We start from the raw sequence: 15929 nt of genomic DNA on the forward strand, positions 1-15929 counted from the left end.
TCGGGCCTTTCCCTCCCGCCGGCCAGATGAGTGGTGGTGGAGGGCAGAGGATCTAGCATGGAATCCCCTGCCCCCTCCAGAGGACCTGGCAGCCCGAGTCTCAGGGCCAGGGCCAGAGTCCTTGCCATTCAGGGGGAGGAGCTATCATAATTGGAAAAAAGCAAAAACCTTAGTAAATCTGATAGGTTTATTAATTTATGTTGAACTGGATTTTAAATTCTAGGCCCAATAATTTAGGGTGGCCGCTGACTACAGCTACCATTTGCCCAGTGATAGTGGGCATCCCCCCACTCCTATTCTCAATCCCCCACCCTCACTAATTTTAGTGGCAGGAGAAAAAGTGGGTAAGAAACAGTGTCCATAGTGATGCTCTATGAATTTCCCCAGTCTCTATGGTCTTTTCCATAGAGACTGGGGAATTCCTAGAGTATCACCCAGAAGTGACATCATGGCCTGCTCCCAAAATATCCCAACATTTGCTAGAATGGGATTCACAATGCTATACTGACTGATAGTCTGTTTACAGCATGGTCTGATACAATCTTCTTTGACTAAGAACTTTACAACATAAAGCCTTAACTTTGCTGGGCAATTTCATTCAATGCTGAAGTTCATCCTCTCCTATCAGAAAGACAGATGCGTGTAGTTAGTACATAGAGAGAGGAAATCACTCTTCTCTACACATTCCCAGAGCTTTTTATAGAATCATAGAATCATAGGGTTGAAAGGGACCTCTAGGGCCATCTAGTTCAAACCCCTGCACAATGCAGGAAATTCACAAATACCTCCCCCCCCCACCACACACACTTTGTTTGCTGCTTTGACTTCCAAATATGGCTAGATCCTCCCAAAGACCTTATTTTTCTGTACCAAGAGGTGAGCTTATGATTGCCAGGATACTGTGCTCTTTCAGCTCTTTGGCCTTCTGCAGTGAAGTACTTCATTTTCTATAGCAAGAGTTTCTGAGGTTTAAGCCTGCCAGAGTGTTACGCTTTATATAGTCTCTAATGCCAGATTGAAGGGGGGGGAGGGGAGGACAGGTGTTTGACAATGGTTATTCACTGGTGAGTAAACGGCATTGTGTACATGCTTGGAAGAAAACACATTTACACAGGCAAGCTACAATAGCATGGCTTGCAATTAATAATTAACTGCAGATGAGAGAAAGTGGACATTTCTTTTTCTGCTCCTGTGTCCTGTTCCCCTTCCAAGCCCCACCTACTCCTGAACAAAATACCCTACTTCGGACAGAGGAAGCAACCCCCAAACAGTATAAATCTGACACCTGTTTTCTGCATGGTTTTTCTTACTTGTCACTGCAGACTTTAAAGAGGAGAGAGACAAACAAGAAAGAAGCAAAGAGCTCAGGGAGAAAGGGGTATGGAACACAGCAGGTGAGAATGAATTTGGCTAGAAAGTTGTTTAACGACTCACCTCCTGCTGTTTTATAGTTTCTCCTCTCCTGTTCCTTCCCAAGCAATCCAGACCAAAACGGCACACACATTTCCCCTTTTATCTCCAGAACAAAAAAGGACTAGAGACTAGTTTGTTTAAAAATGAAAACTGGGAGTTCAGACAGAGGGCATAGCATGTTTCTAAGGGGCATTGCCCCCACATGTCCCTAAGCAGGCTCTATAAATGATCCGTCTGGAGAGAAACACTTCCACACGTTATATTGCCATGAATATCGAAAGTTCGGTGAATGCTGACTGTCACATACAAAGCCTGACAATCCCAGATGAATTATTTAAATGCTCCCCAAAGAGTCCTAGTAAGTCCTACAAGAGAAATTTGAACCCTCATCTTTGGATATCTGCTAGAAACCAAGGTGCCAATTCTGTTCCCATATTTACTCCAACAGCACAATCACTGGACCTGACAACAGCAGTTATACCATCTCAGATTCATTCTCTTGTTCATCTTCCAATGTTACATATGCTATCAAGGGTCAGCAATGCCCTTTTACTCTCTACATTGGACAAACAGGTTAGTCCCTACACACAAGAATAAATGGACATACATCTGACATTAGAAATCATAACACTAAAAAAACAGTGGGATCTTGGGATTTTGATCTTTCAGTGGGATTTTGATCTTTCAGGACATTCTACTACTGACCTAAAAGCAGCTTTCCTCAAACAGAGAAACTTCAAGGGAGATTACAATGTGAGATTGCTGAAATGGATCCCCGGGGATGAACAGAGATTTAGGATTCTAATTTCACTACAGATGCTAATTTCTGCTCTAATCAAGCTGCATTGGTACCTTTACATCCTGACATCTTTCTTTGCTACACCCCTCCCATTTGAGCAAGCTGCATTGTACCTTTACATCCCGATGCCCTCCTTTGTAACATCCCACCCATCTTTTGGCTAGGATATAAAGGCTCAGGGATCTCCATTCCTTCTTGTGTCTGAAGAAGAGAGCTCTGACTCATGAAAGCTCATACCCTGAAAATCTTTGAAGGTGCCACTGGACTCAAATCTTGGAGAAAATGGCTGCTTGGACAGTGGACTCTATAGCATTTTACCCCTCTGAGGTTTCTCCCCTCTCCAAACCCTGTCCTCTCCAGTTGTTAGCAGCATGCAGATCCAAAAGTACAAACCAAAAAATCTGAAAGCAATCCACATTGTATATTTTATCAGGACCAACCAAATGACACATAACAGTGTGCAACAAATTAAGTTCACTAGAACTCTTCTTCAGGATGAGTGTTACTGGTTTTTTTAAAATGTTGAAACAGAGCAAGAGAAGTTCCTCAGGATATGACAGTGAATTCAGAAGACCTGTACTCAGCAGCAAGTCCTGGGAAATTCTTTTTTAAACATTTTATTTATTGTTAACATCCAGCCTAGGGAAGAGTTCCATTAAATCTGAAAGCTCGTACATTGTTATGTATAGTGTTGCCAGGCTGTGTCTAGAAAGTGGCAAGAGGGTTGGAGGTGGGGATGCGGGGAGGCATGACATTGTTTGTGCCACAACAGCACTTTTGGGGGAAACCCAGAAGTGATGTATGGTAGCTCTTGGAATCACTGGAAAGTCCCAGAAACCTATGGTTTCTAAAGCTACTCTATATCACTTCTGGGTTTTCCTCAGAAATGATATAATGGTGCAGATGACATCACCGTTTTTGAAAATTTTCTCTCTCCGCTCGAAGTAGCAGCAGGCAACTAGGGCTACCAGTGGGAACTCTCTCACCATAGCAGGAAGCCTAGCAGCCCTAGTTATTATGTACCATTTGGTTGGTCCTAATAAAATGTATAATCTAGATTATGTTTAATCTTAAACTCATCGCAGGAAAAATAATTTTTAAGCTCAATTTTTAAACAAAATATTGCTCCAGATAGCAGGCAGGGGTGGAGGGCTGGTTTCATAGCTGACAGCCAGTCAACTTTGTGCGCAGCCTGACCGGAGGGGGTGGGGAGTAAGGTTGGTGGTTTTGTGATTGTCAAAAAGACCAGCCAATCAGCACTTTCCACAAATCCTGAGATCCATGACAGGATCACCACCCAAACTCATCATTACAAAGCCTTAATTTTCTAAAAGGGGCGTCATACATGCTCAGGTATACACAAACTCATATACAAGTCCCCAGTGTCTATGAATTATACCGAAAATACTGGTGCACAGGTATATGCAATGTACAAAACCCCTGAAGCTAAAGATATGATAAGCATACATCTGCAGTCATCTTTAACATATGAGACTTAATCCAGATTCAGATCTATATTTTATATCTACAACTGTGATATTTTCTGTGTGTGCGAGGATGGCAGCCGTGCCTAGTGTCCATAGGAAAGATATATCTGAAGTAGCTATTTAAATTATATATGTACATAATCAAATCTTCCCTTTTTCTTGAATACATATGTTAATCTTTTGTCAATATCATGGCGTTGGTCAGAGTGGTTGGTAACTTTTTCGAAGTCACAAGAGGAATGACTAATGAAAGAGAATTCTAATGGTTAATTCCCATCATAATTAATTTGTATTTATTTTATGTATTATAAACACTTGTATTTATTTTATTTATTATAAACACTTCCAGACCAGGCTTAATTTGGTACATTGAAAAAATAGCAACAGCCTGCATACATTTTCTGTTGCAGAAATACAATAGGGTCATGTTTACCTGACTTCAGGTGATGGAATTCCTATCACAATACAATCCAACTGCACTTTGGTTCCTTCAAGGACCTCTCTGCTCCTCAGTTTTTGAGTAAAATGTGGTGGCTGGCCTATAGGTTCCCCAGAATAAAAAGACGCATCTGATTCAGGTGTTAATCCTGAACTTTCTAATTTGTTTACAGCTTCCAAGTCTGTTTGCTGAGGAGTATCTGGGTTGTCAAGTGAGGACTCAGCTTTATCTAAACCTTGAAGTACTGGAACACAAGGCCTTTCTCGGTTTTCAGACAAATTTGAGAAACTGTTGTCTTGGGTAGACTTATTTTTGGATTCAAGTTTGCTCTTGTAGTTTTTGCATGTCCTTGGTCTGATTCTTTTTGAATTATGTGCTTTGAAAAGTGAAGAAAGCTCCTCAATAAAATCGGCAGCCTTGTTGAGGAATTCCTTTTTGGATTCCGCCTCTGAACCGACCTGCTGTTTCTTTAGATCCTGAGAGCCTTCCTTGGAACTTTTAGTGTCTCGGACATGCTCCTGACAAAAACTGGCATGAAGAAGGCCGTTATCAGAAGATGAAGCTGTGGGCTGGAATTGTTGTTTGTTTGGAACAGCTTTTCTCAACTCAGAGGGATAAAATACGTGTGGATGCTGTTCGTCCTGCTTGCCCTCAAGTGGATCTTGACTGATTGCCTGCCTTGCCAGGTTCACACTTTCGTCCAGTTCTTCTTGGCTTAGAAAGGCAGAAAGATCTGGAAGGTCATCTTGGCAAGCCACCTCTTCTGAAGTCCCAGTGATATTGCCACAATGGAACGAATGTGGAGATGGCTCCGATCTACTTCTTTCACTGTTTCCTTGGTGGCTGTTTTCAGCTAAATAGCTCTCTCGCAGAAGTTGAGTTATCGAAGTTGAAGATTCTGAAGTATTGTCTTGCATGCTGTTAACAAAGAGTACAAACAGGACCATAACCTCATCAATAGCAAGTTGGTTGCTAATACTGAATCACGTTTCTGCAAACAGGAACACAAACTTCTAAAGGACATTTCTACCCCAAACACATTTCTACTCCTTTCTCATATCGGGTCTTAAAGACTTAGTCTGGGATGGCCCATTTCTCTTTTCTTAGGGACCACTCTATTCTCCAGACAATGGCCTGTATCCTACCAGTCCATTCCATGAAGTCTGTTGCCTTCCTTCAGAGTAAAGGAGCCCTCATCTGAAAAAAGAGTTTTTCATTGGAGTAAGTCTCCTTAGGGTGATGAAAGGTTTCAAGGTTCACTGAGTAGTAGGTTATAAGCAACTGCTTTGGGGCTGTGAGTTTTATTTGCTGTACTAGCCCCTGCCCCCTTTCTTATAATGAGTTAGAGACCAGGGGTCCATCAGAATCAGTAGTGTCTGTTCTCACCAGCAGCAGCTGTCACTCAGGGAGAGAATTCTGCCCCACTGCTGCAGGTGCTTGGGAGGGAACTGAGGACCAGCTGAATGCAAAGCAGTACTCTAAGCTACATTCCCTCCCTAAGGAAGTGCTTCCTACTTTCAGAGTGCATGCATTCAGGCACAACAATACATACAAATCTTTATCTATAAAGACCAGTGTCCTGATTGACTCATCAACACCCAGCCCAAACCCCTGGACCTACAAACATGAAATTTGGGGAGAACATTACTTTCATGATGTAAACACCCACTAAGAAGGGATTTTAAGAAATTGTCTCCCTAAGAGGGTAAAAAGGACTAAAATGTATTTTCCCAAAGGGATACAGCTTTCCTGTGTGGCTGGCAGGCTGCTGCCTGCTTGCACCCCTGCCTACTGCCAGCTCAGCCACTCTTCCCTGATTGGGTCAGCTGTTCAAGGTCATTTGCATATGCAACCTGATTGATCTTCACCCCAACATTCTAAACAGTATGCAGTTGCTATTGGGAGTCATTGAATATGTCCTGAGGTAAAATGCATCTCCCAGTCTTCTCTAAAAGTTCACTCGGGTTGCCAATCTCCCTTTGGGGCCTGGCTTTCCTGTGTGACTGGCAAGCTCCTGCCTGCTTGCACCCCCCTCTCTCTGATTGGTCAGCTGTGGAACTCTGTGTTCTGAGGTAAAAATCAGGTCGATTGAAAAAAGTTAAAGAAAGGCGGTAACTAGATTTAAAGTAGTTAAATACTGTAGCGAAGCATGGGTATCAAGCTAGTATATTATATACAAAATCAAAACTAGATATAATTTAAAGTGTGGAATATTTTTATTTCTTCCACCTTAAAAATCATTTGAGTAAAACTGTCAAGTAAATCAACACGAGCCAAACTGAGGGCAGACTGATTACCACTCAAAATTTCACAGGGCTGTTAAGAGCCAGATAAAATTGCCCTGGGGTCAACCAATTAGCCAGCCATGATTTACACAGTGAGATGTGAAATTCCTCTAATATACAATGCTATATATAAGAGGCTGGTGGTCACTCAATGGCGTTGCACCCTATCATCTCCTGCAATGTTTTTTTTTAAAAAAACAGTTTTCTTCCTAAATGGCTTTCTGATTCTCAGTCTGAAACTGTGCCTCAAGGTGGCACAGTTTTTATATTTTAGGCAAATCCGAGTTTGAAAGCAGCACCGATTGTCATTGTTACCAGTAATAGTATATCCTGACCTGGGTGGCCCAGGCTAGCCTGATTTTGTCTACACTCGGAAGCTAAGTAGGGTCAGCCCTGGCTAGTATTTGAATGGGAAATCACTAAGGATGTCCAGGGTCACTGTGCAGAGGCAGGCAATGGCAAAACACCTCTGAATGTCTCTTGCCTTGAAAACCCTACAGGATCATTATAAGTCATCTGTGATTTGATGGCACTTTACACAGACACGTTACTGTTGTACTTGCACATTCAAAAACGACCATTAAGAACATCTTATACAGACATCTACTTTTAAAGTTTCCACTGAAGAGGGTGACTAGTCTGTCTTATGAAGGAGCAGGTGGTTTGTAGAGGACCAAGAGCTGCACGAGAGATATTTTGACCAGCTCTACTGTACGGCTGATTCAAAGAGGAACTCTAGAGCAATCGGAAGAGTTCAGTGAAAAGGTGCCAGCTGGGATCTTAGATACAGAATTGGAACCACATCAGAGGAGCCATTGCTATGTTAAGTATACCATCTTAAAAAGCCTTGGGAAATTAATGCAGCAGAAGACTCTTGTGCTGTGTGCAAAAGTTACAGAAGCTCATGATATACCAAATATGCAGGTAATTAAAATATACCGAACGGGTCGGCTCATTTTGCATGGTTAGGTTGCTTTGCCTTTGTCTGGCCCATATAAAAAGTTGGCTCAGTTCAGACATAATGCAAACCCATGGTTTAGTTAAACTAACTGTAGGTTAATTGATCATCCAAATTTACACCCACCACATTACCTATGGTTAGTTCAGGTATCTCAGACCAGAATCTGAAGCCAGGATCTAAAACTGAGTTAGTAACTGCAGCTTGAACTGCGGTTTCATGTTAGGTATGCAACAGCCACAGAGCTGGCCATATCCATATCTCTAAGTCACCCCACTTCTAAAATTAAGCCATGGCTTTACATTATTCCTGAACCAACACTTCCCGTGCTGAAGACTTAATACCAGAAGCTGGAAAAGCCTTGGATTTTGAAATAGTTGAAAATGTTATCATTGTCTTTGGTATATAGAAAATTTTATGTTTTGGTCCCACTGTTCTATGCTTTGGTTAAACCGGATTTATTGGTTTTTGAAGCACTATAATGTGAACAGAGATGGGATGAGGATGCATACTACAGGTAACAATATCTTACACCTCCCTTCAACACCCTGAAAAGTAGTATTTCCTGTCCCTCCAGCCTGAAAGTTGGATCCAAAGGCTCTTTTCTGCTACGTGAGAAGTCTTCCTCCAGTGCAGGAAGAGAAGAGATACTTTCCATCAGGCGAAAGACTCCCTCCAGAGAAAGAATTGTTCTGTTGGAGGATGACTTTTCATGTAGCAAAAGGAAATCTATGCATCTAACCCTCAGGTTAGTTTGTAAGCCTCTCTGAAGAACTTTCTCATTTCCCACATGTAGCTACTATCAGGGCTTTTTTTCTGGGAAAAGAGGTGGTGGAACTCAGTGGGTTGCCCTCAGAGAAAATGGTCACATGGCTGGTGGCCCCGCCCCCTGATCTCCAGACAGAGGGGAATTTAGATTGCCCTCCGTGCTGCTGAGCAGCGCGGAGAGCAATTTAAACTCCCCTCTGTCTGGAGATCAGGAGGTGGGGCCACCAGTCATGTGACCATTTTCAAGAGGTTCCGGAACTCCGTTCCCCCGTGTTCCCCCTGAAAAAAAGCCCTACCTACTATTGTCATACTTACCACGGATTAGCAGCTGCCCCACCAGATGTGTCAGAAATTCAGCAAACTAACTTGAGTATGTAGCATCTCAGCCCCCTCATGATGGGCAAACTGGTTGGATGGGAGCCAATTTTCTTGCTTCTCAAGTGGGACTATTACCCATTTAGAAAGTGGGGTACTGGAGTGTTGCAATTGCTGGTGACTAAATTTCCTTACCTAATAAGAACTATGAGTGGCCAGTTATTAGTGGAGATGCAGAAAGCTAATGCAAAAAGCTAAAGTCATAATCTAACCAAATCACATTAAAGTCCCACTTATGTCAGATGTGAAAGTCTCCCTTTGAAATCAATAAACTTTTCAGGTGGCTAACTCTGGCTCCAGTGTACCAACAATTAATTTCTCTGGTAAGTTGTAACAATAATGATAATAATATCAACAACAACAACTACTACTGTGCTCATATACCACTCTTCTAGACAGATTAGTGCCCCACTCAGAGCAGTGAACAAAGTCAGTGTTATAATTATCCTCACAATACAGCTGGGGAGCTGGGGCTGAGAGGAGTGGTTTACCCAATGCCACTTGCTGAGATCAAGGTAGTAGTGGTATTTGAACCAGCAGAATGCTGTTTCTTAACCCAACCACTTAACCACTATGCTTCAGCTCATCCCTGGGAGGTTTCATAGTCCGAGCCAAACTTTGTTTTAGATGTATACACAGGAGCCTTTGATAAACAAATATTAGAGCTGAGAAACAAAACATTTTGGGTTGGATCCAAGGGAAATTTGCCACCGTTTGAATAGAAGGCATAATTTCTGCCAGTTCCCCCTTTGTGCTGCCCCTTATGCCATTCCTGATGGTCTCCTGTCCCCCAGGAGTGTCATTTCAGGGAGATAAATGAGTTGCAGTAGGAGGAGGTAGGAAGCAAAGTTATATCCTTTCTGTTAGCGGAAATGCAAGGCTGCTTCCACACGTCCTTAATGGAAGGGCCTACCAACAGAACTCTGGTGGGTTATCTCACTCAGTACACACATCATCGTTTCCCATGCGCGAGCAGGTCATGATGATCCTGGTTTTTAAGTGTTTTTTGTGAGACCTGTTTTGATCTGTGTTTATTTTTGATGCAGGTTTTCCACACAATTATCCTACCTTATCAATGCATGCGGAGGCTTTTTTTGCGCTTCAGAAGAACCCTCCCACAAATCTCTAAACCCTCCTCTAACCAGTACCCCTCCTTTAAACATCACACATGCATCTGGCTCACATGTGTGATTGTATAATTCCCCTCCCCTTTTTTAAAAACCCTTTTTAACGGTCCTTGTGCTATTATGATATCTACATATATAAAGGGAATCAGTGCATGCTACATTGGATCACTCAGCAATTGGACTATCAGTCTAGGAATAACATTGAGAATGGAATGCCATTTCTGACTTTATTTTAAACTAACAATAAGGCCCGCCTTAGCAGTGCTTCCTGCTGCGCCGCCCTGTGGCATCAGTTGAGTGGGGGACTGGGAAAGAGACCAGGGACTCCCTCCTCCTCTGGCCCCTTGGCCGCCACTTGGCTTGTGCGTGGCCCTCTCAAGGCCTCGTGGAGGCATTGGGGAGCCCTGCCCCCTGGAGCTGCGGGACCTTGGGAGGGCCTCACCGCCATGCTGAGCCTTCCCGCAGCCACGCTGGGCCCTCCCAGGCCTCTGGAGGCCCCAAGGAGGCAGCAGAGAGGCACACTGTTTTGCTCCCCACTCGCGTCTTATCCCTGCATAATGTAACTCTGTGGGGATAAAGAGTGAGTTGTCTTTTATATATGGAATCGTGTAAACATGCTACTCTACTGTTCACATATTTATTAAACACTTTTGCATTTAAAACTTTGAGTGGGAAATCAGTGGTGGAGAATGAAGCACTACGCACGCCCAGTTTCTACTGGAGCTGAAAGACAGGACAACGTTATAGCGCAATCCCACATGCGTTCGAAAAGAAAAAAAAAGAGGAACATGTGGAAGTGGGCCAAGTATGGATCCAACCCTTCAAAATGATTGATTATCTTTCTATTAACTGTTTAATTAACTCGATAATTAAACTGAAATAAATGTGCATATTATCAAAATCAAAAAAATGGAGTCTTTTAAAAATGTTGTAGGAAGTATCAGTTAATTTACAATTTAAGTGAGTAAAAGCTGCCATTATTTTTAGAAGTAAAAAGCTGTCTTTCACATTTTCTTCTTCATTCCCTCATATAGTAATATACTAGAACAGAAATAGCTACTAACATATATACCCGACAGATGGAGCTCAACTAACTACAATTTGCCCCCAAGACTGAAATTGGTTTCCACTGATTAATCAATTAAAGCTGTAGTTGCTTAATTTACCAATTATATTGATCAAAGTTTTCATGTAAAAGAAGATTAGGTTGCCAAATTGAGCAGAACCAGCTGGGAAAATGAAGAAAAAGCCAATGTGATACAACTTGTACAGACTAGGAGGACTGGCTCACTGTGGGTTCATGCCTTATTCTGTCATGACGCTCTGCTTGCGCTTTGGTCCATCCTACCACAGTGTTATGACAATGTTCTGAGCTCCTTGCAAGAAGAGAAGATTATTTCTGCCAGATGGAGACTGACAGTCCCCTCAGGGAACCTAATTCCAAGGTGTTCATGGGACAAATTCAGACCAGAACTATGGCACTTACAGAAAAAGGGGCTTAAAGTTTCCCCTGTGTTTCTTTTCCCAAGCTGAAACAGCCCTTGGGAGTTCTTTTGCCCTGTGGAGAAAAACTTTTATTTGGAGGTTTAGACTATGTCAAAACCTTCACTCCTGGCTTGAAAAGTGAGAACAAGTAGGAAGTGGGAGGGGAAGCCAGATGCTTGCTAAGCTGCACCCAGCCTTGGGTTTTAATTATGCCGATGTGGCCAGAAGGCTTTCTGCTAGAAGCTTGCTTTTCCAAGGTGAGACTCAGAGCCAAGCTACAAGTGACGCCTGACACAGGTTGGACACTTGTCAGCTTCCCTCAAGTTTTGATGGGTAATGTAGGCATCCTGGTCTTACACCTTGGCTCTCCATTTAATTAAAGTTTACAGAAACCCCCTACGCACACCCAGTGTAGGGGAAGGGGGGCACCTGGCAAGAGCCTGATGCCTGCACTCCCCTCCCGACCGCATGTTCTCCCTCCCATAGACTGCCGCTCTGTAAACTTCTGTAAGCTGCGAGACCAGGATGCCTATATGTCCCATCAAAACTCGAGGGAAGCTGACAAGTGTCCAACCTGTGTCAGGCATAGGGGATGGTGGAGAGCCTTGGCACTCCCCATAAGCAATTCCCATTAGGGATTGGGGGGCACCACGTAGGTGGCACATACTAGATAGAGACTTGGACTGCCACTAGTGAAACCCCAGAGGGCAAGTAGGGGCAATGCTCATGGGTCAGTGGGGCTGTTCCCCCACAAATGTTTATTCATCAGTAAAGGTTCGGTATGGGGCAAATAATAGCTCCCTACAACTGTTACAGGTCAGCAAAAAGAGACTGGGGGAAGGCTTAAGCATGTCTTGCTAAGCATGTGGCTGCAGTCTAAATCAAGGCCCCACCAGGGAATTTTGTCCCCAGCAGAGAACTCCAGAATCATGTCTGATAGAAAACCTTCATGATGGCTACTAGGACTTTATAACATGTGGAACTTCAGTGTCAGAGAGCAGTATTTTCATGGCTAAAGCAGATTCATGATACTGGATTTCTTTCCCAAAGCATTTACATTTGGCCCACATAAATGAAAACAACTCTAACATCTGACTTTGTTCTGGTCTAAATTTTAATATAGATCATTTCGGGTCATAATGTTCTATCAAACTTTTGTTTGCTAACCTCAGCTGGTGATTGAAGATAATTCTTTCCCCTATATTTAGCAACCAAGTACTTGGCTACCAGTCAAATCTAACACACTGAAGTATCTTTTGCCTGTTTAATTTTTTTAAATGGTCAACAACATGAGCCAGAATCATCCAAGAAAAGGCTGAGTTTTGCCATCACTGTAACTGGGAATGGTGGACAGCCAAGTCTTATATATGCCCAGGGACAAATGCTTTAAAACTGAAGTGTTCAAAGTTTGATCACATCTTGCATGATATTTCTACTATGAAACTAAACAGTGCAGGTTCATATTTACAAATTGGGACCTTTGGAATATTTCATATATAAGTATAGATTAGATCTTTATTCACTTCTAAAGGGGTACATTTTTTCTATCTTCCCGAGGATAATGGTACACTTGCAATTTCTTTTGAACTAGTTATCTGATTTGCCATACTTGTTCTGAATATTAATTCTGCCTTAAATCCTGTGTTTACAATCCCTCTCAAGTTTTCGCTGAACATATCATCAAGTCCAGGGTATTCTCTAATGTTTTCTACTCTTTGGGATGCAACTGATCAGCCACTAATGCCCCTGGGGTCAAACCACTGGGGTCAAACCAGCCAGAGTTTAGTGTCAGAAGTCCTACTTATTACTGTGGGAGGAAGTCAAGTACATGCTAAATTGTCCCATTTAAATCCATGGGGCTTAAACATTCTTAATTTTCACTGAATCACACCCAGCTTGTCCATAAATCTCACATGTTTGCACACCATATCTTTTAAGTAGAGGTGGGCATGGACTGGGAAAAGACCACGGGCTGACATTCCATGGTCCGTGGAGTTTCACGGACCAGACAGACCATGAACTTCTACGAACCGTGAGTCCATTGGTCTGTGGGGTCACTTCTGGGGCCTAGAGCAAGGGGGGGGGGTTAAAGCACTCCCAGTGCCACTTGCCAGTGGCGCTGGGAGCACTTTAACCATCCAGTCAGCTGGAGTAAGGGGGGGTTAAAGCACTCCTGGTGCCGCTTTCAAGAGGAACTGGGAGCAGTTTAAACTTTTAAGAAACGGACCAACGGACCATGGACCGGCAAAAAGGTCATGGGTCCGTGGAAAATGGGAGTCTCCATGACCCACTGGTTTGCAAACAATGAACTGGGCTGGTCCATGTAAAATTTAGGTCCATTTTCTGGTCCATGCCCATCTTTCAAGGAGATTCTCATGTGTTCTCCTGAATGGGCATTTCAATGCTACACCAGAAGTGAAAAATGCAGTTACTAAAAATAAAATGAAGAGTGGCACGGGGGAAACGTGTGTTGACATTGCCCTTTGGCTGTTGCATGTTGCATTGCTCCATGTTGCACCCTCATCTGCCATGTAGACAGATAAGTGGCAAGCTAATGTGGGCTGACTACTAGGTACTTAATGAATACATTTGATTATCCCCAAAGAAAGCTCCATAGAAATGCCTAACTTTGTCTAGGAGAATATCAAATGGGGCTCAGTCTTATTAAAACTCATTGCACTTGAGGATGTACCCACTTCAAAATTAATGTTTAAGGACAACATTGATCTATGCCCCTTAGCTAAGTGTTATAAAACTTAGATCCAGACCAATAATTTACCAACCATTAAATCAAGTGCTTGGGCTGTTCTTTGGTTCCTCCTGTTCTCTCTTCACTTAAAAACATGGAACTTCATTTAGAACCAAGCTACAAGTGATGAACTACACTTGCCTGGCAAGACTCACGTGTATTCCTCCCTGTTCACTTGCACTCCACTTGATCAAGTGGAGTGCAAGTGAATGGCAAGTGAACAGGGAGGAATACACGCGAGTCTGTTCATTTGCCAGGCAAGTGTAATTCGTCACTTGTGGCTTGGCTCTAAATGTTATGCATAATATGGGATAATTTGCCAGCCAATGCAGTGATCCACATCCTTTTGGCTTCCGTTTCTTTTTTTTAAAGAACAAAAGACCACCTGCCAGTTTGATTTAATTACGTACTAAAATATTTGTCCCTGTCTTTCCTTTCATCCACAGTGGCAGTTTAGGGATGACTCGCCTATGTGTAGATGCCATGCAACAGTGTATAGCTTGATGTGGATGGTCTCTGTTGATGCAATTATGCATTTGAGGTATGGTGGCATCATGAAAGATTCGTTTGTGATGGTTGAGCTGGGAAGGCTGTTTTTCATGCATGTTGTTGGAATTATTCAATGGTAAGTTTCACAGAGCAACAACACAGCAGAGAAAGAACCTGCTCCTGGAACACTCCCTTCCCTGCTCCCCAGTGCATACTGGTTGCCTCAGTTTCCTTAATGGTGTGGAGGAGCACTCAGTCTGCACATTGCTTAGTGGCCATTTCTTCTATAGAAGGCATGGGCATGCAATCAGTCAGCTTAATGAATTAGGCTCAGGTTCAACATTCTACCTCTTTTTCTAATAAACTTGATTTCTGTTTCACTTTGTTACAACAGACTAACACAGTTCCCCTTTTGGAATTTTTACTAATGGCAAAATTGATCTGGTGGTAGAAAAAAGAAACAAATTGGATTCCTTCCTTCTATCACTGAAATTGGTATATTCTGTTCCATATGCCTGTATATTCCCAGGTACAGACTAGGAAGATAAAGTGATCCATAAGCAAGCCCAGTTGAGTTGTCCCAGCACTGCAAGGACGACTAATCTCAAACCTAGCCAGTAATGCCATAATGGGTGCTTACTGGCCCATTGCACCCTCCTGCATGAATACCAACCTGTAGTAATTCAGTGGGAGGCAAATGCAAAGCTGATACTTATAATTGTTGCTGTTGAAGAGTCCAAGCCAAGGGAGACCCTGCAGCAGTGGGAGAGAAGCTGAGGTTTTGCTAGGCTATTTCCTAGCTACCAATGATCCTCCAGGAGCAGCCCAGCAAGAACCTTCCCAGTAAGTTAAATGGCCAGCCTGCCTTTGTACATCCCTTTGGAATAGGAATATTTATACCTGAACAGCTGGTTACAGGGCATGGGATATTCTTCTTCTTTAGGCAGAGATCTGCATGAAATGTGTTATTTTTCACTGTTTCAGAGTTTGGCCCTGGCTTGGAAAACAGGATGTTTCCTCCTTGTAGAAATTATATTTTGCTTTAAAGAATACCTTGTAATCCCTTAGTAAGATCCAGATCCAATAGCACCTTAAATACCAACTTGATTTCCAAGGTATGAGCTTGGAAATCTAGTTGGCCTTTAAGGTGATATTGGACCCAGATCTTGCTCTTTGACTGCAGACCAACATGGCTATCCACCTGAAACTTGTTGTAACCCCTGTGTTTGAAGTTATGCTTTCACTGACCTCAAATATAGGTCACACTACATTCCACTGTAGTTATTTCTTATCCAAGGAAGCTGGAGCGCATTCTGTATGGTTCTGCCTTGTGCATGCAATTAACAGCAGTTTTTCGCTGCCAAAAACCTCCCCAGCTCTATTTTTATAGTGTATTTTTACATTATTAAACTCTCTGCTACATTCTGTTCTGTTACATGCATCACGTACCAACACAGACTGGGGGTGGGGGGGACATTGCATAGCGAAATCTGAAGGCACAATTCAGTCCACCATCTGTTTACTAGAGAGGAGGTGCAAGCAACAGAAACTGAAG

General features: G+C 42.8%; 1 protein-coding gene across 2 annotated transcripts in view; it reads right to left on the reverse strand.

The window, feature by feature from the left end:
• MYPN (myopalladin) overlaps positions 1-15929 on the reverse strand; it is a 102083-nt gene that overhangs the window by 47088 nt on the left and 39066 nt on the right. For both annotated transcript variants that reach the window (XM_054983452.1, XM_054983451.1), the window contains exon 2: positions 4133-5056. In XM_054983452.1, coding sequence (XP_054839427.1) covers positions 4133-5055 — 923 coding nt within the window. In that variant the 5' untranslated portion in view covers position 5056. The remainder of the gene's footprint in view (positions 1-4132; positions 5057-15929) is intronic.

The sequence above is a fragment of the Eublepharis macularius genome, chromosome 6 (assembly GCF_028583425.1).
Source record: "Eublepharis macularius isolate TG4126 chromosome 6, MPM_Emac_v1.0, whole genome shotgun sequence".
NCBI lineage: Eukaryota > Metazoa > Chordata > Lepidosauria > Squamata > Eublepharidae > Eublepharis > Eublepharis macularius.